This window comes from Trachurus japonicus, chromosome 20 (assembly GCF_045865225.1).
Source record: "Trachurus japonicus isolate A0001 chromosome 20, Traja_1.0".
Classification (NCBI taxonomy): Eukaryota; Metazoa; Chordata; class Actinopteri; order Carangiformes; family Carangidae; genus Trachurus; species Trachurus japonicus.
In genome coordinates this window covers 9,397,437-9,412,841 of record NC_140926.1, presented here as the reverse complement: position 1 = coordinate 9,412,841, position 15,405 = coordinate 9,397,437, and the positions used below count along the sequence as shown (strand labels likewise).

Here is a 15,405-nt window from a genome sequence, read left to right as displayed (position 1 = left end):
ACTGATTTACTTTCAGCTTCTTGGAGCTTCTCTTTTCTTTTTCCCTACTTTTCATTATAAATTTTATTTGAACAATTGCACTTTATGTTATTTTAAACTATAAGGTTGAGATGCCTTGCTATATTTTATAGTGGAGTTTTATAGGGGACTGTAGGGCTGCAAAAAGTTTTAACAGAGAATATAAACTAGCATAACTACAGAAAAAGACGTCTAGAAAGTTTCCATTCGACTCAAGGGTTCAACCACAGAAATGATGATATCTTTGGTTTGCAGTAATTTCAGTATTGATTAGCTTCAGTGAAGTAGTGGAACAAGATTATAGTATATGCATAACAAGCAACGGAGGAAAAAAGATTTAAGGTCAAATAGAGTCTGAGTATGAATTTGACGTTGTGTGTGTGTTACCTGCCGGGGTGCTCCTTGACCACCTGGTAGACCTTGAGTAGGAAAGTGTCGTTGCGGAAGGTGCGGCTCACACACTCCTTGAAGAGGCGAAACTCAGCCGCCGTCACCGCTTCGCCCTTTGGGATCTGCGAGAGGTTGAACTTAAACTCCCTGTAGTGACGATGCTGCGGAGAGAGCTCGGTGTCGTACTCCACTGTGGAAACAAGAGGGAAAAAATAGTTTAGCAGAATGATATGCAAATTTATCTTACTATATATATACTATATTACTACATATATACTTTATAATGCTTTTTTTGTCTGATGTCCGTGATGTATTTTCTACAAATAGGATGAAACCACATATTTACAAACTGTATTTCAGTGTAAATACACAGCAGTGATTGATGGGTGGATAACATTTTCACAGAGTCGCAGCCTTTAAAGTGATCGCATGACTTATACGTGAGGTCTAAGATGTTGTTTTTTTTGGTTTAACGTTTTCCTAAATAAACCTGTTATCAACAGAACAACCCAAACCAAGAGCATTACAGTGGAAACAAGAGTAAAGATAAAGATAAAGACTGCTTCTGTCTGACACGAACAAAATCCACCCACAAGCAACCCTTAAACTCAATATATCACATTTTAAATATAAGGTTGTGGTTTTATACACAGTTATGTGCTGGATTGAGCTCACCAGATGAAGCTATAGCCTGGTGAGTTTACGAGTTCAGTATTTCTTAAGGTGTCTAACTAAATTTTGCTTTAAAAGGAGAAAAAAAATATACAAACGCAACTGTGAACCATTTTAGCATCTTTCAAAGACGAAACCCGACCAGAACCTAAAGGACCAACTTAAATAGTCACTAATCGCCACTGCTTCATGCATCAACTCATTGTAAAGTCTCATAATTGTTCATGTTCAGCAGTTTAAACTCCTACACGTTAGAGGAGGAATACGAAGCCGATACTTTTACTTCACTACCACAGATATTTTATTTTTATTTTGAAGATTCATTCGATACTTTCCCAGCCCAAACCTGAGGTAACAAGAATTTAGTTTTGTACCCGAGCCAGGCTTGTTAAAAAACCCTCTGGTAATTTTATGATTCGGGGACCAGCCCAAAATGGACCAATGACACATTTTATTCCCAGAGCCGAAGAGAAATTTGTGTTGATGTGGGAACACTGGAACCAATCAGACTCCCAAAAGTGGCAGCCCCGCCTCGTACCCACACCTAGGGACGGTCAAAGCTCCCCTTATCCCCAGACGTTCGCAAGCTGCATAAATGCTGAACCTAATTAACAAAGTGAGCCGAGAGGCAGGGAGGGAAGACATGACATTCTGGCTTCGCAGCATTTCTGAGGAAAATCTAAACTTGGTTGTTATAATTATGATTCTTGAAGGATCTCAGTTCTCAGCTTTAAAAATAAAAAAAACGCTTTCCACTGGAGCAGAAGAAACCTATGGAGAGTGAGATGTTATTCACATCAGCGTCACTGTGACTTCAATCACATGTGACAGTGACTGTTTCATCATCTTTCTCTCCACGAGCTGCCCACACACACAAGCGCACACACAGATGTGGCGGTAACTGTGTGTGATATCGGGTCTGGTCTTCTTGTGTTGAAGGGTAGATCAGCCAAGCGTCTGTGAGTGTGTATGTGTATGTGTATGTGTATGTGTGTGTGTGTGAGTGTGTGGAGGCCTTCAGCAGAGGTCATGGTACTCTCAATGACTTTACAACACTCCCTTAAACACCCCCGGACCTTAAGACCAACGGACTCAGATTTCATATTCCCCATTTAGAGATCAGAGGCACAAAAACTCACACAGTCAGGAGGAGGACTTCCACCACTGTATCTCAATTCAATCTTCAATATATTTTACGATATAAAATGTACAGTATATATATATATTTCTTTCATCAATCTACACTAAACATCCCATTATCAAAAGTGAATAATTAAAATTTTTAGACTTTTTGGCAAATTTTGGAGAAAGGAAAAACTGGAATTTCACATTGATGACACTTTAAACGAAGTTCAGGTGCTTCTCTCTTCTGTTGATGATCTTTGAGGTGTTTCTACACTTTGGCTGGAGAAGTCAAGTCAATTCATCACAGGTGGAAAAGATGCACTGTTGATTATATAAGATGTCATATTCGAAAATGTATATAAAAACAAAACCAAGCGATGAGGTCAAAGGAACTCCCTGCAGAGCTTTGTCAGCTCTGAGACCTCATATTGTTTCAAATCAAGTACCAATCAATGTGTAGAAACATCTCAGAGTTGATCAATAGATTTGAACGCTCATGTTGATGCTCCAAAAATTCTGTTTTCACTTTGTTATCGAGTAGTTTTGAGCTTAGATTATGCTTATTTGTTTTACATTTGCAAATAGCTGCAACATAACATGTGAAAACTGCTGAGTGCACTGTACATGTGTTGTTGTTCATTCATCGTGTTGTTTTAAAAAGTGAAACTACTGTAAATAGTGTTTTGTGTAAGATGCACACACATAAAAGGGTTTCTTTTAAATAAGCAACAAACTTTCAACATAAGTGTGTGACGCATTTTAGCCAAGTGGGAGATATTGTCGAGATAAGAAATGGAGTGGACCAACTTTCATACATGAGAGTGTTTCTCCCTCCAGGCTGCTCATTAAACTGTTGTCTGTATAATATCATATAGATGCAGGAAGTGCATTAACTGACTGTTTTGGAGCATTTTTTTATTTACGTTGTGTTGCATTGGCCTCCTCCAGTAACCAGCCAGCAGTAGCCTCAGATTCAACAGGATAAGCCTCGTTGAATTTGAATTTGAAGTTGAAGTTGAATAGGTTCCCAAAACCTGAAGAAAAAACCTTGTTAAGGCGCTCCAGACCGTTCATGCTGAAATCAATCATGTTTATTTTTTCTAATACCGGAGAAGGGAGTCCAGTTGTACAATATGTAACAAAGACAAACAATTAAAAACGATGAAATATGAAGACGGCTATCTCTCATTATCTTACACTTTATCACTGCAGCCCAACGTAAAGCAGCCTGAGAGCTACGAGCAGCAGCTGCAAAGCATTCCTGCCGCTCCTCCACTTTTCGCCGCACTGTGTGATTGATATACTGAGATTTCACATGTAAAATCTTCAGACAGGGGAACATAACCTACCATGACCTGCGCTTTGAGATGGGAACTCACAGATGGGAAAAGGGATTTATATTTGGGATGATTGAGGGAGGATTTCATTGAAAGTGATTCTACAGGTGGGAAGAGAGTGATTATATTATATTAGTGTATTGTGGTGCGAACTGTGTGTGCACAATGGAAACTGCAGAGAAAGAGTGTTTATGTGTTATATGTGTATGTGTGTGTCTGTGTGTGTGTGTGATGTGATGGCTTTGTTTCATGACCACAATCCCACATCGTTCAGAACAGAGTGGATATCACCACCAAGGCCAAACAATCCTACACATCCTGCTAATCGGATATTGCACTTGGCCATACTGGGATTTCAACTCCACCATCACCTCACAACCGTTTCCACAAGCAGCTGTTATTACTACTGCTGCTGCTGCTGCTGCTGCTGCTGTATTTAACACCAGTTCATCTCTGCAGCTTTCACCAGATCGCTCCGACTATGATGTAGGTAGCTACACTCTGGGTTTTCTGCCCCCTCTTGCTCCAGCTGTCTGCTGCTGCTGCTGCTACATCCAGCTTTGTTCCCCTCGTCTTTCAGATTTGAATCGCCGTCTCTCTGCCCGATCCGCTCAGTCTGTCCTCTCCAGCCTCACCTGTCCTGTCTCATCATCTCCACCCTCCTCCTCCTCCTCCACTCCGACCACCCAACTCCACATCATCCTCCCTCCGCTACGCTGTCTCCATTCGGCTCAGCCTGCCAGCTGCGTTTGAGCTCAAAGTGAAAAGAGAAACTGACACAGGTGAAAAAACAGAACTAAAAACACAAAATTTTCACTGAAACTTTCTACTATTTACTCTTTTATCCTCACAAACACACAGAAGCAGCTGAAATTAACCAAAAAAAACCTCTAAACGCCGAGAAAATATATGATGATCAACTATTACCAGCACAAGAGTGAGTCAGACGGTCGGTAAGAAGCAGAAGAAGGGAGTGAATGATGTCTGTTTGTGCTGATACAGGCAGAGAAACTAATAACATATGAATGAAAGTCTGGGAGGAGAAAGTAAGATGAAGAGAAAAGTAGGGTGTTGTGGTGAAGGAATTTCCCCTGTGGTGATTTAGGATGGTTTAACAGTGCGGTATGTGGTGTATGTAATATCTGTCAGGACGGAGCACTCAGGCTTAGAGAGCAGCAGCCTTCAGCACTCAGTCTAATACTGTATGTACACACGCTGTTGAAGATGAAATGTGCCGTCATGTGTGTGAGTGATCTTTGTTATTATCATTCCCGCAGACTGACGGTCAGAGAACTGTGAATATCTTGCAGTTTTTCTTTGTAAACAGTTGATTTATAGAATTGGATAGGTTCAATGAAACGGGAATACAGGAAGAGAGCATCATCGCTATGTTAATATATGTCGATAGATGTCAAAACAACAGCCCTCGACTCCGCCAACATTAAATTAAAGCTACTTTAACATGACAGACAGGCTTTCCATAAACACAGCTCAAATGTCCATTTCAGAGGAAAAAGGGAAAGGAAAAGAGTAAGGAAGGGTGGATGAGTCGACAACCAGGCAGACAAAACAGAGGAAGAGACGAAAGTGGATCTGACAGTGACCGATGATAACCACAACCTCTGGAGTAAAAGCAAAAGTCTGTGAGGATGCAGCAGCAAACTCTGGAAGTGTGATAGAAAAGTACTGTAAGAGTAAAAAAGAGCAAAGGAAGGAAGGAAGGAAGGAAGGAAGGAAGGAAGGAACCCAGACTAATTCAAATCTTGGGTGTGAGGCAGTAAAAAAGCAGGAGCAGAGGTCTGGAGGTGGTTGGACTCGTATGTGGTCTGTGGTCGGTGGTCACACTCCTGATGCCGTCCAGCCAGTCCAGACCAGAGAGAGAGACGGCTGATAAATGGTCGTCTACATCAAATCAACTATTACTCAACAACCACAGAGCAGCGCATCCAACAACCACCTCTCCTTTCTGGCCCCGTGCCATTTATCAAAACTCAAGTCTCACTAATTAAAGGGAACGTTATGGATCAGTCTCACCAAACTGAATGTCTCATCGGATTTTACTTTTGTCCTGGGCAGGAAAACACCATTGCATTGCAGCAACGATATCAAAACTTCCTGTTTTTTGACTGTATAATGTTGATAAGATGTTTTTTGTTTAGTATTACTGTTACTGTAGACTCCTGATGTTGTCAGCAGCCCACAGATCACAGATCACAGAGCACCTGTGATCCAGATAACAGAGTCTTAAGGGAGCTCTTATTAGATCTGTCACTAAGCCTTTGGTAAGTACCAGTCCGATGACTGATGGAGATCTGGTTCCTACTGAGAAGTTACAGGATTTATGTTTGAGTACAGCAAAAATCATGATTTTTTTGAGATTGATTATTTGACCAGATCAAAGCCACACTCATTTATTAAAACTTTTTAAACACTTTCTTGACTTTTTTGGAATTTCAGTTGGAAAAACAAATTGGATAGATGGATGTTTCTGTATTACCTAGTTTTCTCTGAGCATCCTTTTACCCAACATTTTAGAAAGCCTAGTGTGCAAGCAATATGGCAATCAAAAAAAAAAAGAAAAAACGTAAAATGAAAAAACAGATTGTGTTGTGTCTGTAGTTTTTCCAGTTCCAGTGAACACAGACTCAAAATAAATTTCAAAAACAAGCACAAATCAAAGTATCCCACATAGAAGCTCCAACACTTCTACAGGAGCTCCAACCATAAAGCTACGTCAATGTAAAGATACATGAAGCTGTATAAAGTTATATCTGCTCTGATGAAATCTGTTATGAACCAGGTAGAAACAAATCACAGGCAACTGATTTACCAGAGGGGAAATTTCCAGACCGCAGTGCATCTTAATTTGGCAAAAACCACATTTACAGTGATGCTTCTGCAGGAGCAATGGAAACGTACTACATGCAACATGTTGTTCAAGGAGTGGAGAAAGTCTTGCATAGTCAAATCGTTTTTTCAATGGTATAGTATAGTATGCCAGGGAAAGATGATGGTTTTGCGTCAATACTGAACGCTATCAGGCTCAAATCCGACATGGATGTAATTTTATTTTCTCCTCCGCTCTTCTTCTTCTTCTTCTTGATCCAAACAGGAAACATTTGGTTTGTGAGGCAGGTTAAATGATGATCTGGTTTACTGTCCTGGTAGCAGACATTTCATATTTTCCATCAATGTCTCCTGTAAGAAATCGGATGATGGCAGTACTTTTAAAGACAGGAACCACTGCCCTTGTTGAGCTGCTATGGAAACAAGAAGCTAGCGTAGCTGAAAAAACAAGAGCTGTACGGCAGCAACATTCCTGTATCTTCTCAATAACCCCTCTCTTTGTGGGGGTTTTTTAAACCTGCAGCGTGCCAAAAACTGAATCCCAAAGACGGAGAAGAATAAAATCTGTAATTTACTATTTCCCCTGACCAATAATGCCTCCCCGAGAGCGAGGAGCCTCAAGAGGGAGGCAAAATGAAAACAAATGAGGGAGAGGAAAGAGAATAAACAATCAGACGTTTTCACAAACACTGCTCAGTTCAGTTTTTGCACACCAAGAACCTGTCAACATTGTCAAGACTTTGCAGATGGTTAAACCAATAGAAAAATGTTACCGATATCCAAGGCATGAGAGGAATCCATCTGTGTTTATGTAATTCCAGTCCATAATCTGTCTGGTTTTCCTCTCAGACTTGATGGTTTCTGAGGACAGGTCAGATATATCAATGTCTTCCATTCATCTTTTAAAGTAACGTCTAATTAAGAGCAAGGACCCTCGTTGGAAACTTTAGCATTCGACACAATCACAACTTTTCACCGATTGTCACTGTTTTCCTTAAGAAAGAAAAACATCTGGAATTGTTCATGCTGTAAACAATAGTCTCTCTGAAGAGGCTCGAGCCAGATTTTATGTTTCAAACTCTTTGGCACTGAGGTAGTGTGGAAAGATTACATACGGGTACAGCTGTTGATTTAGGTTACAGTACTCACACACACACACACACACACACACACACGCATACACAGCAGTGGTGTGAGCTGTCTGTGGTGTTGTCACCATGCTTGGCTGCCACCAGGAGCCGTTTCTGTCTTCCGCTGGGCGTTTTGCCTCTTTGTAGTCGGGCAGCTGGCAGGGCTGGCTCCTGGGGTCGAGGTATGGACGGAGGGGCCTGAGGTCCGCCGGGATTTATCATTAGCACCGAGCGAGGGTGTGTGTGTGTGTGTGTGTGTGTGTGTGTGTGTCTTTGGAGACTCATCCTGTGCTCTGATCTCCTCCCCTGACCCGGCATCAAAGCCGACACACTGAGCGCCACAGGACCAGCCAAGGGCCACTGGCAAGAGCAACAGTTAATGTCTGATGAATGTAGGTGCACACACACACACACACACACACACACACACACACACACACACCTATTTCTCACATGCATACAGTTGTACTAGTTACACACTGATATACATGTTTGCACAGGTACAGATGTGATAAGCAAAGAAAAAATATAAAAGACACTTGAATTACATCATTTCAGAAAAGTAAGTTACACTCACATTCCCACACACACACTTGTGTGTTGCGCACACACACTCCCAGAGGTCAGTGGTGTGGTGTGAGAGGAAGCACCAGTCAGGACCAACAATATGAGACCGTGAGACCAGTCGATCTGTTAACCATCAGCGCCCGTTGGCAAAAGCAAAAAAAAAGCCGACAGCTCCGCTCTAGGTGACGAAGATAATATTTAAAATAGAAGCAAAGGAAAAATGTTGGTACAAGGACCTACAGATATTTCGGTACTCACAGGAAAAGAGGACAATATATAACACCAGTGCCTGTAATATACAGCAGATACAACAGTCAAACATTAGACATAAGTAACTAAATATGATTTCAGTCTTCCAGGTTTCCTCCCTCAGTCCAAAGACGTGCATGTTTGGGTTAATAATAGGTGAAATAACTCTAAAGCCCTGTTTACACTTGGCATTAACATCCATCTCAGGGGATCCCATCACAAACGGTCAGCTCTAAGTTCAGGTGTAAACACAAACCAAGACCAATCTGAGATCTGATCGCTCAGACCGCATCAGGAGCTGGTCTGAGCCAGACGTGACCACAATCTCTCAACACAGTGAAACCAAATCCAACTCAGTTGACGTCCTCTCGGGTTTCATAAAAAGCCAAAAACATTTCTCTATTTTGCTAAAAGACACAAACACACAGTTTGTTGGACTGACTGAAAACAAGACATGAGTTTATTTGCAGAAAGAAAGAAATTGAGATGTCAATAAGAAGAGGAACAGTCTCTATGCGTCAGTGCTGTGATAGACAAAGAAAAAATCAACACAAACTAACTAATACAAGACTTCCTTGGAGTGTATAATTGTCTATTTTCTCCTTCTCCACACAGAAACACAGAGTCAGAGTCATCAATGGCCTGGATATCCAGCCTGCTCTTCTTCCATTACCTCCCACAGGTTACGATACATAATGACTTCACTGGACAGGCATCCCCAGGAACAAAAGCCCCATTTGAACCATTTAATCACTTTTTTTTTTTTTCTACGGCCTCCAGAACCATTTGGGTTTTTCAAAAATACCTATCCAAGACCATGACACACAATGTCAGGCGTATTGTCCCAGACGCACAAGCACACGCACACACACAAACTCATACACATCCAAAGAGGCAGAGTATTTGACTTTTGTTCCCACCTCCCACAGCTCTTTCACCACTGAGCTGCATTCCAGACAAGATGATAAAAATGAGGTCTGGATACACATCTATCTTTTGTCATTTTCAGATTTTCAGCGAGCTTGCAAATGCGTGCATGTGTGTGTATGTGTGTGTGTCTAACATTGAGGACAGGAGGATAATGTGCTGTAATTGTGCCTTTGCTAACAGATAGATAACCCAGGTATGGCTGTTGGATTGTGCAGTATCAGTATTTTCCATCGATGGAGTGACAGCTGAGTGGGAGCAGTCATCAGCTCTCTGCTGAGGCTCTAGTTGGCCCCCAGGTGAGCGAGACATGTCATACCTGCGTGCCAAGAGAAGACTTTTCATTCTGTGGACCATCTAGGCTGCAGTATTATGTAGTAGCTATTGGCTTTTTTCACTAAGCGAAACAACATGAACCGTGCAGCGAAAAATTCAAATCATGCAGTGACACAAATGTGATTCATTTAACCTCTTAAAGGTCGGGTTGGAAATCCTGGAGAAACGGTTCGAGCAGGCCACATTTTGAGAGTTGCTTTGTGTGTGAGGAAAGGTTTTCACCCGAAACGTCACTCACAAAGGTGATAATAAACTATTACACATTTTGAAAATACACAATTTGCGGCTTGACCCAATGTAATCCCAATGTGAGCGACGTGGCTTTCCTCGATATTGTCGCGTTTTACTGCACAGCATCGCTAACTTTCCTCCAGTTTTTTCTCATTCAGGTGAAAGAAAACACCTGATATCATAATAAACCACCCAGCATCCAGCTTAGAGCTACATTACCACCTACCAGACTTCAGTGTGGTAAACTGGATTACTGGCGTTGTCTTTTCCGCGATGTAACTCATTGAAGACCCAATTAGTGCACGAAGAGCGATACACGCAGAGGGAGGGAGGGACAGAGACGGCAGCTTGATTGACTTATCATGATCCAATTGACTTGAACGTGGTGTTCAAGATGATTGGATGCTGTTTTTACAGGATTGTCTATGCCACAGGTGACTGACTTTTTTCATTTTTTTGTAAAAGCATTACGTTAATTGGTTGCAATCAAAATGTGAAGAGGATTTCAAACAATTTTGCAAAAAATGCTCCAGAATCAGATCTCCAACCCTACCTTTAACGCCCACTGGCCTGTGGGTTGTGTTGCTTCTAATTCATGCTCAGTCTGTTGGGTGCTGGATGGGCCAGTGGGTGTTATGGGGTTAAAGAAATACAAACAAGCCAGAGAAAAATGATAATAGGTGCAGCCAAATCTATTGGATACTTATAAAAACTCTTTTATGTCTTTTTTTAGAAGAGATTCCCCAACCATTTATCCATACTTTAGCTATACTGCTTATAATTGTCAGTCCATGAGGTCTGCAGATCACAGCAGTTCTACCTAAAGACTTTACTCCAAAAAAAATGCCTCTCAGTTCGTTCAGTTTTACATAAAGAGGGCAAAGATCTAAATTTATGTGAGGGCTACACACCTGTTAGCTTACTCTACTGGCATGGAGAACACAGAGATGTATAGTATAGACGGAGCAACAATAAAAACCATTTTCCAGCCAACCATAAAACTAACTTTGGATACACCAAAGGCATTTGAAGGGGTAATGGAGAAGTTCCTGTATGATGCATTGGTGGCTTATGAGTTTCTCTCAACTTTCATAGACCAGGGGTCAGTGTTAATGATGGCTCCTCTGATTTTTTATTACCAGAAAAGACGAGTCCACGAAGTAGTCGGCATATAAGACAAAATAAAGACTTGATGGGAATAAGGGACGAGCGGCAGAACTGCAAGGGGATGTTTATTTTAAATGGACTAATAAAGGGTTTAGATACTTGGGCATTATTATTACTTCCATCATATCTCTGTGAATTGGAGTAAATGATGGAAAATTGAAAAAGAAAGAGGATTAAGAAGGATTTGGACGGACGACCTCTGACTTCTAAAATAAAAAGACAAAAAATCATATTAAAATTCCTATGGCAAAACGAGACAGCTGGAATTAAACATGACACTTCCCTGCCCAAAGGAGAAGGGAGGGTTGAATTTACCCAATTTAAAAAAATTACTATCGGGCAGCACAACTTAGAGCTGTAATTATGTGGATAACTAAAGAGAAGGATGTGGTGTGGGTGGGAGCGGAGTGAAGATCATGTCAAAATGTATCATTGGAGTCGCTCCCATTCGCAACTGAAGCAGCACAGAGGAAACTGAACACGGGTAATGACTGGATCAGGGGACTGATGAAAGTACGGTCAGCAGTATGAAAGGAATGAAAACTGTCAAACTGCATTTGGAGCGTCAATAAAACAGCAACAAATAGATTTTTTTTTCTTAACCATCAAAATCTCCTCTCATCTCATGCTTGCGTTTTTTTTTTTTAAACATTTCCAACTTTGCTCTTGCACATTCGACCTTTACACTTGTGTCTGTTGGAACAATTACACATATAAAAGGACGTTAATGGCCTGTTGTAATTTCACCTAAAACCCCAATAAAGAAAAGGACACCGATTCAAGCCAACAAGCTGTCGACGATAGACGACGCGACATATTTTTCGCATTTATAAGGGCATTCCATAAAATAATGACTGGAAAATAAAATTTCTGTTTTCCACTTAACGGAAGGTTGATAAAAATGTCATTGGACGGTACGGCAGCTCTGTCTTTACACCACACTCCAACTTTAATCAGCGGCCATTGCATAAAAATTAGTTCTAAGGCTGCACAAATCAAAGATACAGACTCCACAATTGAAAATCGATTCAGTCATTTTGGTCACAGCAAAGGTGAAAACTGAATGAACTCTTGTGTGTGAGTCCATTTTGTTCCTTCTCCACCATCTTGTTCTCTTTGGGGGCCGATCTGGCAGATAAACTACTGGCTGTTTCATTAAGACACGGACAAGAAAATAAACACAACAAAACACTGCAGTCATAAACAAAACCAAGCGACACCAAACACTTTGCTGTGTAACGTACGTGACTAACATCAACAATCCCAAAACCCAGAACCATCAATCTCGTGACAGACCGTGCACTCAGAGATACGTTGTTTAGAGTTGGTCAGACTGTCAGGATTTGCTGTCCTTCGGTTGCCATATGATGGAGGGGAAAAACATTTGCATGGCCAGCGGAGGAGGGTTCGAGTGTGTGTATGACTCTGCTAAAAAAAAAATAAGAAAAAAAAGGGAAGAAGAAGGAGAAAAAATAAAGTTGAAGTGCAGCAAATCTATCAAAATAAAGTGGTTCTTGACTGTTGCTTGGTTACAAAATAAATTCACCAAATGTAGGCTAACAGATGGACCCAAAATACAAAATATCTAAAGTCAATATTTATTAGTTAAGTCAATGACCATGGCGCACGGTCTGATTTTATTTATGCTGTGTCAATACAGGGATGATGGTCATCAAGGAGCTCATGTTATTGGCCCGTCAGTTGGCTTGTTGGAAATTATCCGAGGACTAATTCCACAGGGATGTGTCTGCGTGCGTGCGTGTGTGTCTGTGTGTGTGATTGGTTACACAACATTGTTTGCTAATTCATCAGTTTTTGGGATGTTGTGTTTCTTGCCTGTGTCTTGATTTGCCTGTGTTTGCACATACCTTTGTGTGTCCATGTGCCTCCATAAACATGTGCACCAGTACAGCAAGCAGAGAGGTGTGCTATAGTGATCTGCTGTTAATGTCTGCTTTTGTGCAGCAGGTGTGCATGTGTGCGCATGTGTGTGTGTGTGTGTGTATGTGTGTATGCGTCTGGGATCGGCCGGTCTGGTCCCAGGTTTAGAGGAGGAAGCCAGTGTCAGGGCCAGGAGATGGATCTCTCCTGAGGGATCCAATAAATAAGGAAAAAATATCTTTGAAAAAGGAAACGCAGCTGTTTCCAAAGGAGAAGTCAAAATATTGGTGGTTTTGCATTCCACAGCCGCAACGTAGAGAAGGCCAGCTCGCTCTGCGACGCTGCCCGGGACTCGATCTAACCTCCCTCTGGCAATTAACGCCTCGCTCTCTGCATCTCCGCACACCTTTTCTATCGCTCTGTCTTCACGGACTCACCGCTCTGTCAGCTTTCCTTCCCCCTTCACTCGTTCTGTCATGTAGACAGTTGAGCCTCGGTGGGATTCCCTTTGGAAAGTCTGCGGTGACCACAATGCATTTCGCTGGCCTAGAACGAGAGCATACGATCCAGTGGAGCCCGGCTTCAATCTCCCCCCTGGGCTGACATACATGTTAGACCAACTGCTTGTTTTACACACAGGCGCAGCTCCAACAATAGTGGCAGAAACCAGATAGCTGGATATTCAAAAAGCAGGTGGTCCTTGAGGAAAATCAGAAGAAAAATAATTATTGTTCCTAATAATACATCTGTCCGTGATGTCAACACAGCACTGGCCAGATGAAAGTGGAGAGAAAGTCCGGGTTTGCCGCCTGACACGGTTCTGCTCAAGGTTTCAACCTGTTAAAAGCTGCTTTTCCTCCTTGCTACTGTCAAGTGGATGCTCTCTGGGAAATTCTGCGTCTCTGCAAATAACATTAAGATCGGAGACCGGCTGTATATGGAAAGTGCCCTGAGATAACCTCTGTTATGATCTGGTGCATATAAATAAAATTGATTTGACTCGACTCATCCAAAGTGCCTTTCAATATGGAGATCCTCAGAGAGAACTGTTCCCCAAACATTAGTGAGTAAATCCATTCAGATTTTATTGTTTTCTTCTATGTTACATACATTAGAAATATAATATAGTTTTTTCTTAAAATGGGATTTTTTGTCACTGTATGAAAAATGAACCAAATTCAAGAGACACTTGTTTGATGCCAACTCGTAACGCTTCTTATAAACTGGAAAGAGCTGGACAGCTGGTAATGCTAACATTAGCTAGCAAGATTTAAAAAGCATCTTTTAATGTCGTTTGCATCAAGTGGAGATTGCTTTCTGAAGAAGAAAATGCCTTATGTAGTCTATAAAAAAATGTAATTCATAATCTGTTGCACATTTATGAATGAGTAGCCTGCCACGAGTCCACGACTTCTCTCCTTTTCCCACACTCATAAAGTCATATAGTCATAAAGAGTGTCGTTTCATGGGGTTTCTAACAGTTGTTAAGATTATGATCAGGAGTTAATCACATGCACACGGATATTTTTGAGCACACATGGCCGTAATAGGCCATAATCACGTTCTACTGACCACACTTGTTAGCAAAACCTATGGCTAAAATTGGCGGCTCGCTTGATGGAGCAGGTACCACCAAGCACCAATGGGTTCAAGTCCAACTCATGGCCCTTTGCATCATGTCATCCTCTCCCTACTTGCCAAAAAATAAGACAAAATAGCATGTTTTCTCTTATCTTCAGCCTGCCAGTCACAATAACTTTACATTATTGAAGTCAGCATGCTAACCACTTTAGCCTTGGCCCATCATCTCATCACTCTCTCTGACATAGTCACTGTAGCATCCTAAAGACATAGTGCATATTATAATTTCATATATTTTAAATGCAACAACGGATGAAGCTCTGAGGAAACAACCATCACCGCAGAAACAAATTCTTAAGTGGCTTCTTTAGGCTTCATATCATGATTGCTTATTTAGTTTTGCGCAGCATTAGAGTTCGGATTGAGGTTGGAAAAATGTTTGGACGCATCCTGATCGCTGGAATGTAATTGTCTGGTTTTTCGGACATGATATTCTGAACATTCGGAGATGACACAGCAGAAAGAACGAGGACAAATTCTTCTCATAACCTGAATGAATAAATTCTGTATTATTCTGTTGATTAGTTAAATGTCAAGAGTGACATTCCTCTTCAGAGTGTATACAATCCCAGCTGGGCTTTGACAGCAGCTAATCTATGTATAACAAAGACACTGTAGATGTACACAAGAGAAAAATGGGAGGCTTCCTGTTGGAAAAGGATTCATACTGGACTTTTTAAACACTCAGATAAGGTATCCAGGAGACTGACTGGCTGCTTGGAGGTGTGGAAAGTGACTGTACAGGAGGAAGGACTGGGCGGAGTTTCCCCTGCACATCCTTAGTGATAAGATCCTTTTATCCAAAAAGCCTCATGGCACTTGAATTGGATGCATTTTTGTTTTGGGTGTTCTCATTGGCAGCCAACCCCCTGACCTCTGTTGTACCC

General features: G+C 41.4%; 1 protein-coding gene across 2 annotated transcripts in view; it reads right to left on the bottom strand.

The window, feature by feature from the left end:
• Window positions 1-15,405, bottom strand: part of bmp6 (bone morphogenetic protein 6) — a 47,481-nt gene that overhangs the window by 14,896 nt on the left and 17,180 nt on the right. For both annotated transcript variants that reach the window (XM_085763752.1, XM_085763751.1), the window contains one exon: window positions 406-598. In XM_085763752.1, coding sequence (XP_085619878.1) covers window positions 406-598 — 193 coding nt within the window. The remainder of the gene's footprint in view (window positions 1-405; window positions 599-15,405) is intronic.